Raw genomic sequence first — 24,994 nt, 5'->3', positions numbered from 1 at the left:
CCACAAGCTTTGCAAGGTACGACATCATCTCCAGCCATTGGACTGGGGAGAGTTTTTAGCATTGCCCACCTCTCCTCATATTTCACTGTGATTGGGTCTTCTGTTTCGAGTAGTCTGCGTATATGCAACTACTAATATTGTGAGAGATTTCTTGTAAGATATATGCTTTCTGGACAAACAAACTACCAGCTAACGTACAGAAGTGTATTTCAGAACTATCGCAACGTGGATCAATTGCCCCCCCCCCCCCCCCCCCCCCCCCAACACACACACGCATACACACAGACACCCACACCACACACCACCCTCAGGGATTCTTTGACCGAAGTAATTACGCGCATTCCGATTGGTTTGTCGTAATTTCTCACACAACATTCATCGATAGGGAGACGAGTCTTCTTGCAGTTACGGAAAGGGGCGAGTGGTGACGAGTGGGCATCCCGACTGGTAACTGTATCATGATCACCTCTGCTGAGACACTTGCTCTGCACGAGACAGCATGGCCGGTACATGTCATCAGTCTGCAGGTGTGATGCACGCGGGACGCACGATCAGCTGGATGCCTATCTTCCATACACTCATGATCAATCATGATCATGCCTGCAAGCCATGTTTAACACAGATCTTAGGCTTATTATCGCAACAGAACTTTTGTAACCTATTCCGTCACAATTTGCGACCCAAAGTTGACATAGTTTTGACGAAGACCGCTTTTTTTTTTATCTCGATTAGTGGCCTCACGGTGCATCAGAACATGTAGTAGCCGTCTTCTGTACTAGAGACAAGTTCATACATTTTGCACACGAGTGGATGTCAGAAAAGGGTTTGTGTTTTGTGTGTGTGTTTAATGAGGCTGAGATCGTGCAGGATCCGGGTCATAAAGCCTGTCCTTGGTTGACGCTTACCACAATAGGGTATTGTCAGAGGGTATATCTGTTGACTGCGATATGTTCTGTCTACAATCGTGTATTGAAGTTAATCAGTGCATGATATGCAAGAAGACTTTTAGTAATGTATAATAGGTGTGTTTTTGTTGGGAGGTAGAATGCAGCGTTTGAACCTCTTCACTTGCTGGTTGGTCTGCGCTAACCTTAGCGTGAAAATCCTTCAACCTGTAGAGGATTCCGGTCTGAAGAGGTCCCCCAGCTACCTGTGGAGGATTACGAACGTAAGGGGTTCCCTAGCAACATGGGGTGGATTCCGGACGTAATAGGTCCCCCAGCAACATGTGGAGGTTTCCGGACGTAAGAGGTCCCCCAGCAACATGTGGAGGTTTCCGGACGTAAGAGGTCCCCCAGCAACATGTGGAGGATTCCGGACGTAAGAGGTCCCCCAGCAACATGTGGAGGATCACGAACGTAAGAGGTCCCAAAGCAACATGTGGAGGATTCCGGACGTAAGAGGTCCCCCAGCAACATGTGGAGGATTCCGGACGTAAGAGGTCCCTAAGCAACATGTGGAGGATCACGAACGTAAGAGGCCCCCAAGCAACATGTGGAGGATTCCGGACGTAAGAGGTCCCCCAGCAACATGTGGAGGATTCAGGACGTAAGAGGCCCCCAAGCAACATGTGGAGGATTCCGGACGTAAGAGGTCCCCCATCAACATGTGGAGGATTCAGGACGTAAGAGGTCCCCAAGCAACATGTGGAGGATTCAGGACGTAAGAGGCCCCCAAGCAACATGTGGAGGATTCCGGACGTAAGAGGTCCCCCAGCAACATGTGGAGGATTCCGGACGTAAGAGGTCCCCCAGCAACATGTGGAGGATTCAGGACGTAAGAGGTCCACAAGCAACATGTGGAGGATTCCGGACGTAAGAAGTCCCCCAGCAACATGTGGAGGATTCAGGACGTAAGAGGTCCCCCAGCAACATGTGGAGGATTCCGGACGTAAGAGGTCCCCCAGCAACATGTGGAGGATTCCGGACGTAAGAGGTCCCCAAGCAACATGTGGAGGATTCAGGACGTAAGAGGTCCCCCAGCAACATGTGGTGGATTCCGGACGTAAGAGGTCCCCCAGCAACATGTGGAGGATTCCGGACGTAAGAGGTCCCCAAGCAACATGTGGAGGATTCGGGACGTAAGAGGTCCCCCAGCAACATGTGGAGGATTCAGGACGTAAGAGGTCCACAAGCAACATGTGGAGGATTCCGGACGTAAGAGGTCCCCCAGCAACATGTGGAGGATTCCGGACGTAAGAGGTCCCCCAGCAACCCGTGGAGGATTCCAGTCAAAAGAGGTCCCCCAGCAACCTGTGCTTGTCGTAAGACCCAACTAAAATGGGAATCCTTGGTTGCGACTGACCTTGCGGATTGTCACCTGCTCGCCGCCGACTTGAAACTTTGCTTACCAACCAGATTTTTCTGGCCCAGAATATGTAGATACATACCGTGATATGGTTGGAATACTGCCGACTGACATAAAACAACAATTCTAAATGATTATAAATGACTGATAGTAAAAACTGTCTTGTCAGGGAGTATCCGCCTACACGGCATCTTAGCTTGCGACGCACACGGGCACGTCTGATTGCAGTATGACCATGTGACGGAAATAAGTGTGAGCATTGTGTCGGGAACACCCAGAAATAGTATCGATCCCCTATCGTCTAGCACACATGGAACACCAGTACTGGGGAATATTCCACAGCGTAGTGGACCGCGAGCGGCAGCTAGTTGCCTTCCTTTGTCAGATGAAAACTAATTTGACTTCCATAAGTTCCCGCACTTCCTGGAACAGTTGGGTGTGTTGGCCGAATGTTGCACTGAGCTGTCACGGCTGCAGTTCTTCATATTGCTCCGGCTGAACGTTGTCTCATCCGAAAAATAAAAAAATTCCAAAATGTTAGGAGTTCGTCTGGTTAGTTAATGCAGTTGGCCGACTACTGGTGCATTCTAAACCGGATCCCGCAGGTGTCTTCGGACTAGAGGTTTACGTACTCCATAATCTACTGACAAACTATCCAAACGTACAAGTTTATTGATTCATTGCATATAGCGACGTTTCGATGTAGATTCGTACACCGTTATGGTACACTGCTAGCATGTATCAGTCTGCCCATGTGTTCACGGTATGTGAAAGCATGTAACTTACGGTATATGTAATAGCAAACATACGCGTCGGTATAACTGTTCGCAATAATACTATATGAAACCCCTACACAAGCCGGATAACGTATGCCACTCAGAAACATACTTCGTATGTACTTCAGTGTGTGCCAATCTAGGGTTGGTTACATGGATGTTCATGGAAACTGTGGACCTAGTCGTGGCTGTGTAGAGATGCGACCTGCGACTGGAAGAACCCGCTGCTCCAGGGTTCGAATCCATTTTGATCGATGACAAGCACATGTGCAGCTAGCCTACTTGTTGGTACGTGCCTACACCAAGCCTCCTTATCCCACGAATGTTATCTGTTAGATTAGCTTCTGTATTCGGCCATTAGGACCTCATTCATACTGAGGTTAAAAAGTATGCCGCTTTTTCAACGAATGTCAACTGTAACGGAAAAAAATGAATGAATACACTCGTCCACTGTTTGGAAATAATTGTCGTGGCATATATCAGCGGATGATCGGGTCACGGTCACCACTACCGAGTGTACTCCCTGATGCGGGCGTAATGATCACCTACCCATGCTCGTCGACATTCAACCATTTCGTTCCCTGTTGTAATTCCGGGTCACAATAGGTCACTCCTAATCTATGCTTGTGAGATTTGTGTGTTTGTCAGGTCTCGACTCGATAACTGACTGCCATGTAATTGACTGGAATATACACGACGGAGTGGGGCGTTAAACAACAACAAAACAACGAAGCAAGCCCCCGGTGTATGTTCTGCTGTAGCCATTGTTGTGGAAACTGGAACACGGGATGCTGTAAGCCAGAAACGTAACGATGACGCAGTGGCAAGGGTGGCACAGTCGTCTAAGACTCCGCAATTCGCTGTGCAGATTTGCGTCCCTTTGGAACGCCTGCACCTGTGGTTGTGGATTCGAATCCCGGTTTGGGTTTCACCAAAGCAGTAAACGCTTGAGACCTGCATCACTTGGGGCTTTCCTCTCACATTAAGCTGACACGCTGTGATGTGACTGGAATACTGTTCAAGGAGTTGGTAAGCCGAACTCACTCACTGATAAATTTGATTCACTAATGCCGTGCAGAACAAACAGGAAACAATAGTTAATTTTGTTATGTGATCTTTTGTCCTGTAAGGTAATATAATTTTAATATTTTTTTCAAAATGTACTTGCGTTAGTCAGAAATAATTAAGTTGCATCAAAATATCGACACGGAATTGTTTTCCCTCTACCAGTTAACAAGGGCTGTGTCCCCACGTCAACATCGTAGGGTTATTAGGGCGGTCGGGTAGCCTAGTGGTTAAAGCGTTCGCTCGTCAGCCGAAGACGTGGGTACAATGTGTGAAGTCAATTTCCGGTGTCCCCCGCCGTGATATTGCAGGAATATTGCTAAAAGCGGCGTAAAACCATACTCACTCACTCACTCACTCGTAAGGTTATGAGTTGGTTCAGTTATTCACACTGGTGACATTCACAAACATTTGACACATATTTTCACTTTGCACATGTCTGGCAAAATGGTCATTATGAAAACTGATACATAATGTTAAGGAGACGCAATGTTCTGGCGAGTTGGATTCAGTTTATTGTGAAGTTCGTAGTGTATAATTACTCCGAGCATACAGACACAGCTGCACACGTGACGCTAATATAAGCGACGTCTAGACTGGAAATGACATTGGATCCCACTTTTAAGATTGATTTATTTAAGTGTAATTAGGTACAGTGGTTTAACATGTATATGGTGTTTCTAATAATGTACCGCATAGTTTGGAATCAACTCATTTCATTTGATTCCAACATCTGGTGCAGACCCAACAACCGAGTAGATTGGCACTATAGACAGCATGTATATAGATTAAGTATGCATCGCGTGTGTACATATGCGTGGACACGCACTGTGTTGATCGTTGTTCAGTAGGGCCGAGAGTAACATTTACCTGTGAGTGCATATTTAGTGCAGATATAAATAATAAAACCCCTAACGTACCTGAGCAATATTGATATATTATGTTTAGATAAATTATAGATGATATTAAACGTACACTAGTATAACGTGTCTACCTATCCCTGACCAGCTGGTCTATCAAGTTTGACTGGTCCCAAATCTTTAAGTTTAAATCAAGAGTAGACAGGAGTCATGATAAAGGCCTGGCAGGTTTTTGATAAGGCTTCGTATAGACTAGTAGATGTTATGTCAATTTAGTGAAATCCAGAGTGAAATCTTTGATTGCGGCTGTACACTCCCCGATGATGTCAATACCACCCTAGTGTCGCTGCCAGCAAGTGACCATCAGAAAATGACAAATACTCTTCATAAATTTATAGTTTGGTTGTCGGTTATGTAATTTATTTTGACGTCACACCATTGTACGATTCTATAGCACCATTGATCCGAATGACATTCCCGCACGACGGTAGCTTAGGCGTGCTCCTGCATGTATCGAACACCGGGTGTCATCACGAACTTCACAGTATTACTCGAACATCTACTTTTAATGACTACCTTTTCAGTAATCTTCAACCATCTACTTTTAATGACTACCTTTTCAGTAATCTTCAACCATCTACTTTTAATGACTACCTTTTCAGTAATCTTCAACCATCTACTTTTAATGACTACCTTTCAGTAATCTTCAACCGTCTACTTTTAATGACTACCTTTTCAGTAATCTTCAACCATCTACTTTTAATGACTCCCTTTTCAGTAATCTTCAGACATCTACTTTTAATGACTCCCTTTTCAGTATTACTCGAACATCTACTTTTAATGACTACCTTTTCAGTATTACTCGAACATTTACTATTAATGACTAACATTACAGTATTTAAAGAAACTCTACTTTTAATGACTACCTTTTCAGTATACCTCAAACATCTACTTTTAATGACTTAATTTTACAGTATTTCTCGAACATCTACTTTTAATGACTAACATTACAGTATTTCAAGAACCTCTACTTTTAATGACTAACATTACAGTATTGCAATAACCTCTACTTTTAATGACACAACTTTACAGTATTTCTTAAACCTCTACTTTAAATGAGACCGCCTCCGTGGTCTAGTGGTAGAGCGTCCGCCCGGAGAGCGGAAGGTCCGGGGTTTGATCCCAGACCGCGTCATATCAAAAGAATTTAAAAGATGGTACTTGCTGTTACCCTGTCTTGCGCTCGGCATTAAGGGGCTAAAACAAGGACTGGTCGGCTCGGAATCAGTATACTGTGTCTGAGTGGGGTATTCATGTTAAACTGCGGCATGGTATCTCAGTGAGCTAGCACTATAAATCGGCATCAGTCCGGACTAGTACAAGCAGCCACACACACGTACATGCACGTCGCTATATAAGTGCAATAATCTTGGACGCACCTACTTTTAATGACTCACTTTACAGTATTTAAAGAACTCTACTTTTAATGACTGACTTTACAGTATGTCTCGAACAGCTACTATTAATGACTGACTTTACAGTATTTTCAAAAACCTCTAGTTTCATGTCAACTCTACAGCGCTTCATTTTCTCCTCGTGTCATCACTGACTTTCCACTGACTTGGAAACACCCGGTGCAATCACTGATTCGGGATCGTTTGTTTTTTCGTCTGCCAGCATCTAACTCTATTCCATGTCGTGTGCCCGACATATACAAAAGAATACGTCTTTAGACACCGACGTTCAATTCGTCCACATAGAGAACTATCCCACCAAATATGTTAAAGCTCTACAATTCGGTTAATCCAGAGAACATGACATGTTGCCTTGCTCGATCTCCCCAGCCTACTGCACCATAACCATGAAGGATGATTACGTCACATTAACAGAGCTTCCCAGCATGCCTACAGTTTAAAATATATGGTCTGATGATCAGGATGTAGCATAAAACTTTGAACCTTATTTACCCCTAATAAATGACCCTGTCCATTGACCAAAGGGTAATGGATGGGAAATGGATGAAAATAGAGAACAATGTCATATTCATTTTTAGTCATCTATCATTTGATTCTGATGTTTCACATCTGAGATGCTATTCCCCAACAGTAATAACATCATATTCATCTCCTCGGGATTATGCTCATGTCCAGTAAAAACCTACATAAATGTAGTGATGTATCTACTCAGGGTAAGGTTCTTATTCATTATAATACCCCTCTATCGTTTAAGAATGTATAAATATATTTGGATATAAGTCTTCTACTCGAGTTAATTTCATGATTCTTATCAGGGATGTTCCATAATTCTGAGATATAGTCTTCCACTCCATGTAATTAATGATATTTACAGCTATCAGGGACGTTCCATTATTCGAAGAGGGGAGGCAATCATAACCAATGTGCCTACAATACTTTCTGAAGGCACAATGGGGTGCAACCAATTAAACTGCTATAATTCTCAAATTTCGCACCCGATCACATGATTCTCTTTCATAATACAAAAATCGCAACGCCATTGTGGCAGTTTTAATAAGCTTGATGTCGACTCAAGGTCATAGCTACAGGTTTATGTTTGCGTCATCGGCTCATAACTTCCTTTCAAATTCGATGATCCGGACAGTCATCGGTTGACAATGAAGTCATGCGCAGAAGGGGAGCGCCGCCTACAGGAGGTTACTTTGTCTGTATTCCGGACGTACCCAGTATATAACAGTATACGTATTGTGTACAATTGAGTAATCGACCCAAATATCACGGGTTGTTTATCACGGGTGTTGTGGATTTGGCAAGAAACCAGGTTTTGGGTGAAGGTCAGCCCGAAGCAGTCCAGACGCATTCGGAGCTTTGTTTTTCAAAAATTGGATGGTGCATCAGCGGAAGGGCCGAGGGGGAAGCTAGGCGTCGCTAGGACATCCTCATTTCCACCTGTCTGCATTGGGGAATCCTTTGCCTGTCAATACTACAGTGGGCAGTGGGTATGATGCAAACACGAGCCCAGAACTGTCTGACATTGCGTTGTGTATTTACTCTGGAGCAGGAGACAATAATAGTATTTTATACACGATTGTAGTTTAGATTCTGCTGCGTTGTCAGCATGGCTATTGGCAAGAGATTGCCCAGTGGTTATACGCGGGCGCGTCATATCAAGGAACGGGTTTAACTATTCTCGACGTTCTACAGAACGTGGGTCCCGCGTGCAATGTTTTTGTATACTACACACGTATGGTACTTGAAGCGTCATTGAGCCTTGCTTAATCGACTGGCTTGCGAATTTCATAACTTTTCTCCTGGCTTTACCGCGCGGTTTACAGCGATTATGCCAAAGTACAAAGATAAGAATGGACATGATTGTCAACAATACAATCTGACAATATCTCCCCGAAATCAGATGGAAATGAGCTCGCTAACTAAATAACCAATATGTCGTTTGTTTCAAACAGATGATGAGGCACGGGTGTCTCAGTCGTATAATACGCAGCAGTTCGCTGGACAGAGTTGCGTCCCTTGGGTGTTCACTGAAGCTGCGATCGTTGGCTTAAATCCAGGATTTAAACTGATTATGTTTCTTGACTTTCTATACACCATATCAGTGGTCGTGGGTTTCACCAACGTGATAAGCGTTTAAGATCTGCATCAATTCTGGCTTTCCTTCAACATCAAACTAACACGCTGTGATTTAAAGATGTCCGTATTTTTTTCTGAGCTTCCTATCTCTCGCTAGCCCTGAAGTTTCATTGCGAATTGAATTAATAAAAAAATCCCGTATCTAAATTTATCCCGCCGCTATAGAAAATTATGCTACGATGTGATAAAAAAAATACTACTAACAATGCACACTGGTGCCAAGTATTTTCACCCATTGTGTAACTTATTTTATGATATTTTAAAGTTTGAAACACTTGGCACCAGTCTTTAAATTGATTTATGACGTAGATCGGGTCTCTTTGCTTCGGAAACTATTTTTTTGATAAACATAGCTGAAGTAAGACGAAGCTGTCCTGGGTAGGTTTTGAGTGTGCAATGGCAGTAGAGAGCGGACGGGCGAAATAATAGTATAAAAAACTGTTTTCACCAGTTGTATAACTTATATCATGATATTTTAAAGTTTAAAACATTTTTTTTTCTCTTTTATTTCGCCCGTCCGCTCTCTTTCTGGTTGGGGTTAGAGGTAAGAAACACATAAAGATCATGGATGGCTTAAATAACTTTAATAGTCGGGTCTTTGAAAGGCAGTCAGAAGTGATACACATAAGGAAGAGAATATATGGCTGTCAACTTCTGTATTATGAGGATCACACCGTTTCGGAGTATATGCTTACTCCTTCATCACCCCCCACCCCCCCCCTTTTTATTTCTAAAAAAATCTTTATTTCTGTATAAATTCCCACCAAAGACAATAAATAGATCTTAATTGTGCACCCCCCACCCCTTTTCAAAAAAGCTGTATCCTCCCATGCATATACCCCGAAATGTTGTGTTCATCATAATAAAGAAGTTGACATCCATATATTCTCTTCCTTAACTTTAATAGTGTTCAAAGCGGCGTTAAACCCAACTCGCTCACGCATTCAAGTAGAGGACAATGAAAGACGTTACCTAATACTAAGCAAACACTCAGGGAATGTATAGATAAGTGGCAATTTGGGTTAACTTACCTGACGCCAGATAATCAGGATTTTATTTTAGACTCGTGTTTTTATTTAGTGTTTTGTTTTTGTGTAAGCGAAGTTAAACCTCGAGTTCTACAGACTGACGCGCTTCTATAAAGCACCTTGGACATCGGCCAAGGTATTGGCGGGCATTTCTTGACAGATTGTGTATTACCTGCTGGAAGCGATCCGTCAGTTGGGTTAGGAACCACCTGTCGTGTTCTGCAGGGTTACGCTGTATAACGGGGTATATACATTTCAGGAAAGACGCGAGTGTAGTTTTTCCAATGGACCCTGTTAGGGGTTTCATATAACGCTAATATCGATCATCGTGGTATGGTTTAAACCCTTGTTTCTTGTCAAGATTAGGGATTTTGCGTTTGAACACCTGGGGAATGCCAGGTGCTCAGTACGGAGTAAACCCGTGAAGATCCCGGTTATAGGTCTTCAGGAACCCATGCTTGTCGCAAGAGGCGATGGACGCAATAGGGTGGACAGGCTCGCTGAACTTGGTGGATGCATGTCATCGTATCCGGATTGCGTGGATCGATGCTTATTTAAATCACTGGATTGTCTGGTCCAGATTCGATTATTTACAGACCGCCATCGTTTAGCTTGAGTATTGCTGAGTGCGGCATTAAAAAACAAACAAGCATCACGGAGCATCATTTTCCGTTTGTTTGTAAATTGTATGAACACCTTGCCAATATATACCTATCACATTTTTTTCCATCCATCAATCGCAACATTTATGATGCCTATGTCTTTTGCAACTGTTCCAGTAATGAGAACTTTAGCTACTTAATCTACCATGGAATGAATGTAAGAAAGTCAAATACATCATATTATGCAATATTAGACTTAGCGGTCTATGTCTTGTACAACACGTTCTTGGTCCCTGAGATGGAATACAGAAAGTACAGACAGGAATGTCAAATCTTCTGACGCGTCTCATTCCTCATGCATTGAAGCAGTACTGACTGCCGTGTATGCATGCCTGCTTGCACAGGGTTGGCGAACAGTGTTTCACTGTTGTCGGTAGTCACGGTGTTTCATATGCGATGCAGTGCTGATGCATGCTTATCCGTGATCACGAACACGAGCTGCACAACTGTTTTTAGACAAGGTGGTACAACGTACATGTAGGCTGGTGTCAGGTTTTTGTTAACAGCGTTTTGGTCGTTTCAAACATGCCGCTTGAACGAATTATTTTTTGGGTCCATAACATTTTGATTTTGTCCGGCCTAACATCCGGTTTTAGTGTTAGTATTGTGTTGCTTTTGAGGGAACACTGATCACAACCTGCCTGATCTATGCAGCGATGTTCGATTACGAGTTAGTTGTAGATTTCACACAATTAAATAGAATAACAATTAAGATGTCATTTACATATTTTCTTGTCTTAAGCGGTACATTCGATCCCACAATCATATATTATATGTGATGGCTGTGACTCCCCGTCACACGCAAGGACTGTCTCCCTATACGTGAAGCACTCAGGTGTGACGTCACAGCAGGTGAGCCAAGGCTTATCTCCCTTGCGTGCCCGTAACCGCAGTGAAGTGGAGTGCACTGCACTTAAACCCGTGACCCAGAAGCACAAAAACTTATCTGATATCTACCTACTTTATCCCAGTCAGGTTAATGTAGATACCACCTTTGTTTTGACTACATGGCCCGTAACGTACTGAGGACATTGTCTCTCATGGTATTCAACAAAGAGAAATCAGAGCATAGAGGAGGCACAGGTACGGGTGTCCCAGTCATCTTATGCGCCGCAACGCCAGGAACCTCACAAGCCCAAAACATAGAACGGCCTTGGGGTACGGGTGGCCCAGTCGTCTCAAGCGCCGCAATTCGCTGTGCGTCCCTTGGACTCGCCTGAAATCTATGATTGTGGGATCGAATCCCGGTTCGCCCCGATTAAGTCTCTAGGTTTGTCAGCACCATACCCGTGCTCGTGAGTTTCACCAAGATGGTAAACGTCTGCGACCTGAATCACTGCGGGCTTTCCACCAACATTAAGCTGACGCGCCGTGATATAACTGGAATACTTTTAAATGCGGCTTTAAACCCAACTCACTCATTCACAGAACGGCCATGGTAAAGTTTTATTGACAGTGGTTATATTTCTCGCGTATGCAGAGGTATATATAGTAACTGCTGAAAACAACAACGATGTAACAGGGGAGTAAATAGCTGTCAGGTCCTTTTGACCCAGGGCTTTACATTGCAAACATGTAGTTTTACATAATCGAAGGCTTTCTATAAGTTTACAAATGCAACATTTAGCTGTTTCCGCTTTTAAATCCAACACTTTAAATAATAGAGTGTAAAGCAACCATATGCCCTGTAGTAGAAAATCCAGATCAGACACCTGCTTGCCTGATATTTTGTCCTTCAGCTGCATCGGAGTATCTTTTAGGCAGTTACGTTTTGGTGTATCAAAGTCAGCTAACTTTCGCTTAGGACCATCATACATAAGTATGAAGTTTTACTGTAGGCCCGCCTTGATTTAGCGGGCAGTGGTAGGCATCAACAATACACTCTCAAATCCCCGTACTAATGTGTGTTAAGACTGATCTCAAACAAAACGCCTTGCCGTTGTTTCTTCCTGATGAATACCAAGTATGCAATGGAGCAGATACTTAAGAATGTCGTTTTAATCTGGCCATTGGCCTGCCAGTTGAAGTTTTCATACGGCAGATATCAGAAGACCCTGGTTCTAAAATGCTCGTCATCTGTTGCAGATATTCTACATCTTGCGCAATTTCCTATGTGGCCTTTTGGATGGATTTGAGGTGATCGTGGACAAGTGGCCCGAGTGGACATGCATAATCCTGAGAGCTACAGACACTGACCGTGCACCTGCATACTTCAAGCACTACTACATCTGTCATGCGCGGTCAGTCAGTGCGCTCAAGTTCTTTATGCAGAGGCCAGGGGTGATCGACTGGACGCGTGAGGCAACGTTCACAGGTAGCTTCACTTCCTTACAGTTGTGGTTTGGTGTGTTATTTTAGGTATATACTGTAACATTACAGTTCAGACAGACATGTATTCAGTGAAAAGGACTCAGCCCATCACACGTTCACAAACCTGTGTACTTCTTCCAGCGCATGGTGTTAAAGTGTGAATAGATTGATTTGGGTGACACTATATCAAAAATCGGTTTAGTAATCTTAACCTATTTACGTAATAGAGGAAAAAACCTTTATTTAATAATTACGCGCCATGTCGTGAATTTAACATATTAACAAATGTTGTGAGTGACAACACTACGTTTTGTTTTTTAACCAATGCACTTCTCTCCAATACATTGTCACCATAATGACATGATATTTATCGTCCACATTAAACATATTTTATTTCCCACAAACGTAACAAAATATTAATTCTCATTGCACTTTTTCATATCTACCTGTTTCAAAATTATGACATCTAAATCTGGATAAACAGAATCACACCTGTGGTGAGTGCACAGATACCTCTCAACCTTTAACAGAGATTTATATTGTTTGTAGTGAATATATTTTGTTGCATATTAATGCCATTCTTGTTGAACGTTGTCAAGTAGTCTTTGCCTAAAACGGGATACACTTTAAATGTATCTATGTCCCAATATCTTGACTGATCCCATCTCCCCGAGGTAAAATTGTCCCCAAGCCTATATCAAAGCCTACTGGTAAGCAATGACAAGCTGAGTTGTGACCTGGCAATTAACCCCGTATGACTATGTATGAGGTCCTCCCACTGGCGCGTACAATTGTGAAGGAAGGGGTAGCGGGTGGTCGGCTACAAGATGGATAAGTGCGTGTCTCGGCTAAGAATTCTGGTACCGACTTGTCACTGACATCTTAATAGTCTTATGAGCAACACCTGCGTCCACGGGAGCGTGGTCCGTTTCATGGTACATCATGCGTACACCCTCTCTACATATAACACATCAATGTTTGCCCAACTTCTGTGCACCGCCAACTTGTCTAAAACGCGTTTTGTGAGTTGGTTCAACTTATTCTGGATTACCAGTCGTTTCCTTCCTTTCAAACCTACTTTTCTTGGCTCGATCGTGGCACCACAAGTTTAGAAAACGAGTTGTGTCCCTTGTGATGAAAACGCGATATCCAATCAGATCACTGTTCTTATTTCGAATGGCTACACAAAGATGGCGGCTACCATAGCAGACCTGATCAATCAGCTATCAATCAACCAAAAGATTCGAGATTTTATCCCTGACGAACAAAATGATTACCACGGTAAAGATGCTTATTACTGCGGTATTTCTCTCTTATAATAGCATACAGACCAAACAGTTTCAAGTAACACTGCACATCGCAATAACATGAAAATCTCAGCACAGGCCGTCTAAAAATAGCACTGCGTCTCAGTCACTGCGATAAGCGATCAGTTGTTCGAGTTAATAAACAATAAAGTTTGTACTCAAATATATAAAAGTTCTTGGAGGAGGTGGTTGAAAACTTTGCACCACTTGAAAATATTTTCCTTTGCGTAATTTTCGGAATAATTTCAGCGCAAATTGAACAGGCGATGGCTGTTGCGACAGCAGAGACTACGTTTTCGGAACCGGATGAAGATTTTGTAAAGCTTTTCTGATTGGACTATTATGTGCGATAGTCCCCCTATTATAGAAAAGTACTCTTGAAATGGCATGTGTGAAAACTAGACTTTGATATAGGCAAGTGGACACTCTTGCCTCGGGAAGATAGACTAATCCATACATTTCAGTTCAAGCGGCTTTTATCATTTTGTTGGACGTTTTGTTCTGTAGTCATGAAAGTTGATAATGTTTTAACTGCTGTAGGCGTCCCTACTGATCTGGTCCCCTTCCTGAAGGACTACTGCCGGAAACAAAATGGTCAGCTGAAAAATGTCCAGTCGCGGTTCATGTATGCTTGGACCAAGGCCGAGCCGCCACAAGAACCTGAGTAAGTCCCTTCATTCACGTCATGTCTTTCCCCTTTAAAAGTGTGTCCTTATTACCCGATACATATGGATATGTTTGAAATAACTAGGAAGTACCAACAGTACACACATGAGACCTAATGGATTTGGGGTACTTGGCTTGCCCGATACTTACCCGAGTACCATTTAGTATATTGGCAATGCCACTGATGAATGAACGTCTGTTATTGCAGCGTTCCCGAGGGACTGCAGCTGACCACTCTACAAGACAACCATGTCCATATACTACGTCAAGACTGGAAGGACCTGAAGAGCGATTCTGGTCTAGACACATACTTCAAAAGCGTTGTCCACAATTTTGACAACAGCGCCCTGACTGATAAGAACGGGAAACTTCTAGCCTATATATGCATGCAGTTCAACGGGTCGATGGCCATGTTGAGTGGAAATACGGAGAACCAGGGGAAGGGCTATGGGCAGATTGTACTCAGTGACCTTACCAGGAAGCTTCTAGAAAAGAAGGAGATAGCCTATGGGTTCATCCCCACCAAAGATTCCAACATCATCAATATCACCCAGATCATGGGCTACACCTGGGTCCCACAGGGAAACATGGCGTGGTTTAGGTTTGAGAAGCTACCCTCTGTCAAATCAGCAACCACAAACGGATCTCGAGTCCTAGAGCATTCCCATTCTCAGGAAGATGGTGTGGGGAACTGCATGTTTATCAATGCTATACCTCTGGTGGTGCAGGAGATGACGGACCATCAGCCTCCCAGTAAAGTTAGTATATCGTAATCAGTGATAGGACATTTTAAACTGATGCACTCTTGGAGGAGGTCTTTCTCATCTTTCCGTTTATTGAAGTTCGTGATGTCAGAATTCAGAGGTCAATGACCCCATTGGTGCCAGAAGTCTTTCAACGCGTTTCTGTTATACCATGCCCACTGTTCCTTATATTGACGTGATCACATTGGGGGAAATATGCGTATGCATATTTTTTGTAATGGAACCACCGAGGGTTATATACTGTGCAGGTAATGACATTCGACTCTAGAGATGTGGTGAAAACGATGGGTCCTCACACGGACGGCCCCATGGGAAGCGGATCCAGCATTTTTAAAAGGGAGGGGCCGAAAATATCAAAATTCGCTCTCTGATAATTTTACTGCCAACAACATACTACATTTGGTTTTCAAAAGGGGGAGGGCTCACACCATCCTCCCTCTGGGTCCGCCTATGGGAAAAGCCCATTCTGGTGACCCTTTCCTAGATGTCGCCGGAATAATGCTCTACTCGGAGTAATCCCCGCCACAATCACCCACTGACTACACGCAGGCAGTGCTCGTAGTTCGGAATTTGGTATTGACGAGATCAAGCAACGTGAACAGAATATTCTGCTACCTCCTGTTCCACATATGTATATGTTTGCCTAGGCCACAATAAGGTGATCATTTGTTTCATGAAAATCATCTAACAATAATAGCTTTACCGCTTCTAGTTTCATATTTTCTTCCCGGGGGACACTGGATTCCCTGTGAAAGTTCTGAGACTTTAGGGACATCGATTTACCTTGCAGGTTCTGCCTGCTAGAGCTAGAAGTAAAATATACACACATCAACCTGCATAGTTTTTACTTTCATCATACACACAATATTCTCCCATAAGCCCCTCACTTCCGAATTCCAAATAAAACATCACTTTATTGTGGCCTTATCAAGAAGTTGTACATTTGAATAGATTTGTACTTCTTAGCATACTTGGTTTGTCTTTTTCAGTGTAGTTAATGTTGGTGCCTTGCGGGCGAACCATCGATATTTAGCAAATTAACTGGAAATGTATTGGCAAACTATGATTACCTTGGTGCCACTAACGACATATTTGTAGAAACGTAGTGTTTAGTTTATTAGCTTGCATTACATTGTGTCAGATGAACTACATCTGTGCTGGATCTGCCGCGGATCACTGAGAGAGAACAAATACTGTTTTTAATATTTTTTTAGCCTTCGACTTACGTTTAATCCGTGTATAGATTCATTCCCTACAGTATTAAACAGGAACAGGAAGTAAGACTTGGACTTTATTATCAGATACACATTCCGACTCGTCACCATCCAGTAACTGGATTCCGCACCTTAAGCCCAGCCTGGCTATAAGGCAATGACATTCAAGTATTTTTTCCGTGTTGCGGGTTTGAGCAAAACTGATGCGAAGACAGTCGGGTTTTTTCTCAAGTAGCGCTTTATCTTTGTAAGGGAGCGCAGAGAGCACATTCTAGTTAACTTTTCCTGGAAAATATACTCGTGAAAATATTTTTAGAAACTGGCGCCGTATTACTCGAGAAAGCTGCTTTCTGATTGGCTTATGTCGACTTCTTTTTTAGTCATTTCATTTGTCGGTGAAAGTTCGCGAAACGTCGTTCTGACGTGATTTATGGAATGTTCTCTATTGTTTAGCAGTAGCGAGACCTAAGATAGGATTTTAAGGAGAGTGATGCGAATCCCGAACATCATATGGGTGTCAATATCATGTTGACACGATGGATGAACGACGAGGAAGTCTTACTGCCTACTGACTGTTGAATACTTAGGGCGATGTATATTTTATGCACGTAGCTCACCTCGTATACCTGGGGACGTGGTTGCCAGTCTGTTGTCTCCAATGCTGGGCATGGTGCTGGTCTACGCAGCGATAGTATTCTTTGGAAACCACAATTGTTTTTGACAGGAATAAAGTAAAGTCGTTGTTATATTATCATGGCGTACACATTCGACACGGCTCTGAAGTGTTGACTGCCTCGAAAATCCATCTAAACGAAAAACACTTGTGATGGTGTCAATCTGGATTTTTGTCGTTTTGTTTGTTCTAGTGAACGGCACCTCGCATATATGTTGGAAAACAACATCAGTTTCTTTAAATTCGCCTTCGTTTGAAGGTCTGTTTATAAATAAGGTCTGATAACATGGTATGTATAAGAAAAGTGGGCAACCTGCCCTGTCATAGAAACCCATTCAGCAAGGAGTACCATCGCTGCGACTATGTGCTATACGCTCCCGTATTATGTGAGAGCGAGTGAGTGAGTTGTGTTTAACGTCGTTTTTAACAGTATTCCAGTTATATCACGGTGCGTCAGCTTCATGTGTGAGGAAATCCCGACGTGTACCACTTCGGTGAAACCAACGAGCACGGGTATGGTGCTGACAAACCTAGAAACATAATCGGGACGAACCGGGATTCGAACCCACAATCATAGGTTTCTAGCGTGCCCAAGGGACGCAACTCTGCTCAGCGAATCGCGGCGCCTTAGACGACAGAACCAGCCGTGCCCCGTATTAGGTTGAACAGCTGAGAAACGTCCTCCTGGGAACGGGCTTGTAGTGGGAACATCAACTCGTCATTCCTTAGGGTGTGAAATCATGTGGTTGTTAGGAACAAAACCGTGTCGAGATCTTGTGATTGTGTGCTGTGAATAATCAAATGAATTTATTAGTTATCCGTCTACACTTGTTTAATTTGTCTCAATCAAAATATGCAACAGATGTCTACTCGACTAGTGTTCCTTGCAGCTGTTGATGTGTATTTCAGTTAATTCGTTCATTCTCACTAATATCATAATATCCCAGCTAACTCCATCGGGCTGTAATTTTGGTTGCACGCAAAGCAAGCGTTATAACGAGGGATATGTAACAGTTACCGACTGGGATGGGTGCCGGCACGGATTTGAACACCTGTGCACGTGCCATCAGTGGCAGCGAGTCCTGCACACGAGTTCAAATTGATGGACACGATAGACAAGATTGGAAACGCTTTCAATTCATCCTATCGTCAGACAAGCTTAATGTAGCAAGGTATTCAAGTTGGGCATGGTCACAACGAATTGCTTATTTGTCGAATCGCCGTTACCTATTTTCTAATATGAAAATGTTTTGAGGCGGCTATTTTGAATTGAGGGACAGATTGTTCAATACACCAGACCTGTTAAAAAGAAGAAGAATTATTGACCTTTTATATAGTATTTTAATGCGGAATTTGTCATTTGAAAAGAAATAATAAACTAATTTGTTGTGGCCAATCCAAGCATCTGAATTGAGTTGAATGATGAAGGAACAATGACCAACGTTGAAGCCATTAAGTGTATTGTTTTTATTATGATGTCGAGTTTTATTTATGATGTCGAGTTTTGTAGACTTGTTATGATTTAACTGTTTGTTCTGTCGAGATGTTGAATGTTTGCAGTGTAGGAACTAAGATCTTTCTCTTTGTGAATGTCCTTGGCCCGAACGCTTCCATGCACCGCTGGCTCCATCACAATGATGGCTTGCTTAATGGTCGTGATTCATGTGTTTTGTTAAGTGTTCATTGCTTGTGATCGTATGAGATAAAAGGACGTACACCCCGAAAAACATACACCCGGTTAACATCTGTTAACACATTTCAACTGTAATCATATGCTCACATCTTTAACCGACTTGCATGAGTTGTTCCGAAGAATCTGATATTCATGTGTTAATTCGTGCAAATTCCAATGGTTGAGCTGTTTTCAAGTATACTATGATCGCTCCACAATGAAATACAACCTTGAACACACACGCAAACACTGGAGTTTCATAAAGCAAAGGGTCCGTTGCATGCACTATTTCTCTGAAGCTAGAATTCGCTTCCCTTCCCTTATTTGAAGCAGCCTTAACCGTAAACAAGTTGCCCTCTCATCTAAATGGCTATGGTTCTTGCCTTCTTGGTCTCCTTTGACCGTTTAACCATGACTGGATGTGAAAAGTCGCTATAGATAAACGAGTTGAGAGAGGGCCTACCTGGATGGTTGTATGGCCAACCTGGGGGTGGTATGGCCTACCTAGGGTGGTGGTATGGCCTACCTGGGTGGTGGTATGGCCTACCTAGGGTGGTGGTATGGCCTACCTTGGGGTGGTATGGCCTACCTGGGGGTGGTATGGCCTACCTAGGGTGGTGGTATGGCCAACCTTGGTGGTGGTATGGCCAACCTAGGGTGGTCGTATGGCCTACCTGGGGGTGGTATGGCCTACCTGGGGGTGGTATGGCCTACCTAGGGTGGTGATATGGCCTACCTTAGGGTGGTATGGCCAACCTAGGGTGGTGGTATGGCCTACCTTGGGGTGGTATGGCTTGCCTTGGGGTGGTGGTATGGCCTACCTTGGGGTGGTATGGCTTGCCTTGGGGTGGTGGTATGGCCTACCTTGGGGTGAAACTCGCTATAGATGATAAACGAGTTGAGAGAGGGCCTACCTGGATAGTTGTATAGCCAACCTGGGGGTGGTATGGCCTACCTAGGGTGGTGGTATGGCCTACCTGGGTGGTTGGTTCTATGCCCTACCTGGGAAGGTGGTATGGCCCTACCTAGGTTGGTGGTAGTATGACCTAACTGAGGTGGTAGTATGGCCTACCTGGGAAGGTGGTATGGATCTACCTAGGTGGGTGGTAGCATGACCTACCTGGGAAGGTGGTATGGCCCTACCTAGTTGGGTGGTAGTCTGACCTAACTGAGGTGGTAGTATGACCTACCTGGGATGGTGGTTTTGACCTACCTAGATGGGTGGTAGTATGACCTAACTGAGCTGGTAGTATGACCTACCTGGGATGGTGGTTTGGCAAGTCAAAATGGCATTCCAGCATACTAGATTGTTCCTTATTACACAGTCGTCTACGTATATCAAACTGTTGCACAGTTTTAATAAACATTATTTTAACTACCCGTGTTTTGTTGACCTATATGACAGTAAACTTACAGTGTGGCGATACTGCAGGAATTCATTCGGAACGGTTGTTGTCAAAGTTACTCACTTTTATGTCAAATTGAATTTGACAGAATGAATAATATTTAAGTATAAACATTATTTATCAGCAGCTGGCTGCAAATTGATGGCAACCAAGTAACTCAAGCACAAGTTATTTCCTAAGTATAATAATATTTATAATACTGACATGGCTACTGTACAAACTATACTATTAAAAAAGTAACTAAAAAAGTAACTATGCTTTATATAAGGTGGTGTAAATGGTATGTTATTGAAATAGCAACAAAATATTTAGCCATTCGCCTGATCAATGTGTTATAACAAATTCATTGATAGTTCCATGGTAACAGCAGACACTGCAGCACGACCTAAAAGAGGGGTGGTGTAACAACTCAATTGCCAATGTTAATATCTGGCGTGACCACCATTTGCGTCGAAACAGGCGGAGCATTGAAGACACCTGATGATTGGAAACAGCCTGGGAGATGATGTTCCATATGTCAACCAAAGATTGGTCCACCCGAGCCAGCGTTACCAGCTGGGTCCGGTCCTGTCGTAGGCGTCATCCCAAACATGTCCAATTGGGGAGAGTTCTGGAGAAAAAGCCGGCCTTGGCAGTACGGCAAGGTTATGCTGGCTCAAAATGTTTGTTACAACACTTGCAACCTATGGCGACTATTATCCCACTGCAACGTCCCTGCATGTGCACAAAGGGTATAGCACGATCTCCTACAATCTCCCGTTAGCGTACGCGCTGTGTAAGTACAATTGGGCATATCGCTGGACGTCGGGGTCAGATGTGCTCTCTCAACCGGTTGCGTACAGTTCTGCCATTGCTTGGTCACAACCCGTGAATTGTCCGAGCTGTTAATGTGGTAGTTTGATATCGATTCCGAAGATGAACTAACCGCATATGGACGGCCTGCCCGTGGCAAGTCATGAGTGTTGCCTTTCTGTAGATGACGTCTCTCATGAGATGGTATTGTGTTTCGATGAACATTAAAATGTCTTGCAAATTCGTTTTGCGTCATTCATGATTGCAAACCGCGGCATTAGGTAAGCGATATTTACGGTTAAACTTACGTGGTTTTGATAGCTAAACAATCACTGTGTGCTGTTCACATACTAAAAACCACTTACATGAGTATCGTGTTCCCAACAAACACACAAACATCTAAATTGTGCTCCTACCATGCACGTTCAATCTCTGAATCAAGACCATAAGTCAAGGAAATATCTTCATGATTTTGCATTAAAAGATGCATCGTTAAATTTCAGAATAAATTTAATTTATTGTACTTTATATCAAGCACAGGTACTTGTTTCCTTAGTATATATACCAGAAAAGTACAATTAAGTACATCTATGTGGAACAAATCCTATATGATATGACAACTGCTGCAGTATTGTCTGAGGCGTGATGGAAACGAAGTATTGAGTGGTACTTATGCAAGGCAATTCTGCTACATGACATTGTCTTCTCCGCATTCGTATGTCTAAACCCGATCTATAAAGTGTTAAAACGCATGTGCATATCATATTTCACAAAACAGAGGAACTGAGTCGTATGGCGTAATGATTGAAAGCCCTGACAAGACGACACAGCAGGGTAGACTCTTGAATCGCCAATCAGCAAATCCACTTGACCAATCACACGATCAGGGTAAAGTCTTATCTGTAAGGAAACCTTGGGGATTCTGGGTGAGAATTAGACTTGTGGTGGTCGCAAAAGGCGACCGAATGGATCGGGTGGTCAGACGCGGCGACCTGGTTGGTAGTGTGTCAACGTACCCCGCCGACGTGGATCGTTGCTCATAATACGAATCACTGGTTTGTGTAATCCAGACGGGATTATTTGTTTACAGGCCACCGGGATACGACTTGACTTCTGATTGCTGCGGCGTTAAACAACATGACCTCTCACGGTATGCTCTGTGCATGTATGATTAATTACAAGCCGTCATCGTATGGCGGAAATATTGACTGTGGCGTAAAACAACACACGCACGCACGCACGCACGCACGCACACACACACTTCATAACCACAAATAATCCAAAATATAATATGACACAGTTGCCAAGCTTGCTTAGAATCACTGACGGTAAGACTATACAACAGAGATACGCATTATTAGTATTTATGCATACTAGTATAGTGCATTTAATGAGATATATATGTGGAAGTTGTCACAATGCTACTTGTCTGAGGCATCCTGGTGATGTGTATGTGTGATGAAACATCGACTGTAAGGACGGATCTCGCATAGTGTACCATATGACAGGTGCTGTGCTGTGCCGTGTTGTGCCGTGCTGTGCTGTTCCGTGCTGTGCCGTGCTGGGCTGGGTTGGTGTACTCCTTGTGTAATGCCGGGCGTTCAGTGAACGAGTCGGCCTGGAAAAAGTCCGTGGGACAAGCTCCTTTACATCGCTGAACAGATATGGGCTTAAAAAGTTGTTTTTGGAAAACGTGTGTACACAGAAATCGTGATGATGATCGTTCATTCAAACATAATCTAACTTTATCACGGATAAGTTGGGGCTCCAAGATATGTAGTTATTTCTGTTTGAAGGGGGGGGCCCCGAGCAACACAACACACAGGACAAGAGGGTCGTGTTCCCACACAATGATATCTGTATCATGACGTCGTTAATCTTGAAGTTGCAATCTGGAGCTCACATCCTGTCAAGAGTTCCATATTTCAGGAGTGGTTTGGTGATGTTTTATTTTCTTTCTTTGTCATAAAGTATTTTTTTTAATCCTATTCTGGAAATAGGTATTCTAATCCGAACTGAAACTTTATGTGGATGATTCTATGGATAGTGTAAACAAAGTATGTTCCCAAGTAGATGGTAATTTGTTCTGTCCATTCTGCGAAATACAATTACAGGTGAGCTACAGAGCCCTTTGTCTTACTGAAAACTGATGACACACCTGCATTCCTACAATGGTTTTTTAGAAAACACCGAGCACTATTTGAACACGTTTGAAGGCATGTTGAAGTTCGTTGATTGTGCTGAAATATTGTGTGTTCACTCACACAATCCTCGATTATTTAGTGTTATGTTCTTTGGTGACAAATTCCAACATCAGAGTTTCGTTTCGCCAGTGACGTGACACCAATCACATCGCCAATTGCATCACTCGTCACCTCTCGCAAAGTGACCAAATCAAGCCATTCAGGGACAAGCCGAACCCGTGCCCCTCTCGAACGGAAAGATTCCATATTGTGAGAACAGGAGAACTTCAGACCACAACGGTAGCTCTTATTGCACCCAAGTCCTGTAGTATGACGTAGGCGTCACAGCAGCAGTCGCCTATTGCTGTTGAAAGTAGTGAACCCTAACTTATATAAACATATTGTGTTGTGTATTTAACATGCAGTTCACTTAATCTATTCTCAGCCGTTCATCTTGTCTTTGCAAATTTTTATTCATAATAGGTATTTCGAAATGGCAATGGCAGTAGGAAGGTAGTCTTCAGTTTATAATGATTCCTACAATGAATTTATTCGATTTTTTCAGTTAAAATCGCAGTTTTGATTTTGTCTTTCCCTTGCTTGAAACGCAATTTAAAACTAATTTATTTCTTGACTGAGTTTGTCGTTTCATCGACAGCTTCAACACATATTATATAAATTAATATCTCCATAGCCACCATGTCTAGACATGTAAAGAGGGACTTCTAATTATATACCAACACCATCGTATGGCCATTTTAATATTCAAAACAGAACTGCTCCCAAATAACCTCTATAAATGGCGAAAGAGGCGACTAAATGCTCACAATATCAGTCACAGGTTTGTCTGGTCGAGTCTCGACTATTTAGACGCCCGCGACATGTACCTGGCATACTCATGTCAAACAACAATCTTCAATATTTAAACCTCGTTGAAATATAAGTTGTTGGGATTTAAAAAAGAAGAAGAAAGAATAATTACAATCATATTAACTCATGTGGAATTAAACTAAAAAACTGAAAACTACCTTAATATTTATTGTCATTTTCAGTAAATTTAAAATCTCGGGTGGCATAAGTGTTATCGTTCCTGTTTGAACTAGTCCTGTTCATAAGTCAATATAAAATCCTTAGAGGTGAGATGGGGTGAAATGGGGCTTGACGTCGCGTTGAAGACTATTCCACTTATATTACTGTGTTTGGTTAGCTGCTTGTACTTCAGGAGAAGGTTACCAAGGCGTGAGTCGTTGCAGTGTGCCAGTGACCAGGCGCAGGACATAGCGGTGAGGGCAGTGGGGTAGCCTAGTGGTTAAAACGCCGAAGACCCGGGTTCGATTCCCGACATGGGTGCAATGTGTGAAGCCCATTTCTGGTGTCCCCTGTCGTGATATTGCTGGAATATTGCTAAAAGCGGCGTAAAATGATACTCACTCACTCACTCACACAGCGGTGATGTTTCAGCTACAAGTGGTAAAAATTAATTCAGCGAACAGGACTGGTTTATATGTAGATGAAAATCTAGGACTATAGCGGGCTGCAGCTGAGAAACATGCTTACAATTAAATCGGTTACAACGCACTTAATGCCTTAGATGCGGTATTTGGAGCGGATGCGTTTCAGCTAATTGTTCACGTTATACTCTCTTCACCGCATGACCATTCGCATTTTACGCTCTGACAACTGCGG

At 43.1% G+C, this 24,994-nt stretch overlaps 1 protein-coding gene across 1 annotated transcript in view; it reads left to right on the top strand.

The window, feature by feature from the left end:
* LOC124116474 overlaps positions 1-20,305 on the top strand; it is a 29,498-nt gene extending 9,193 nt beyond the window's left edge. The window contains exons 2-4 of the mRNA XM_046477824.2: positions 12,407-12,635; positions 14,479-14,602; positions 14,813-20,305. Coding sequence (XP_046333780.1) covers positions 12,407-12,635; positions 14,479-14,602; positions 14,813-15,377 — 918 coding nt within the window. The 3' untranslated portion in view covers positions 15,378-20,305. The remainder of the gene's footprint in view (positions 1-12,406; positions 12,636-14,478; positions 14,603-14,812) is intronic.
* The last annotated feature ends 4,689 nt before the right edge of the window (positions 20,306-24,994 follow it).

This window comes from Haliotis rufescens, unplaced genomic scaffold (genome assembly GCF_023055435.1).
Source record: "Haliotis rufescens isolate VD_foot unplaced genomic scaffold, xgHalRufe1.0.p SCAF_12, whole genome shotgun sequence".
Classification (NCBI taxonomy): domain Eukaryota; kingdom Metazoa; phylum Mollusca; class Gastropoda; order Lepetellida; family Haliotidae; genus Haliotis; species Haliotis rufescens.
Note: the sequence above shows the minus strand (reverse complement) of the source record. Positions and strands in the feature narration are given on the sequence as shown.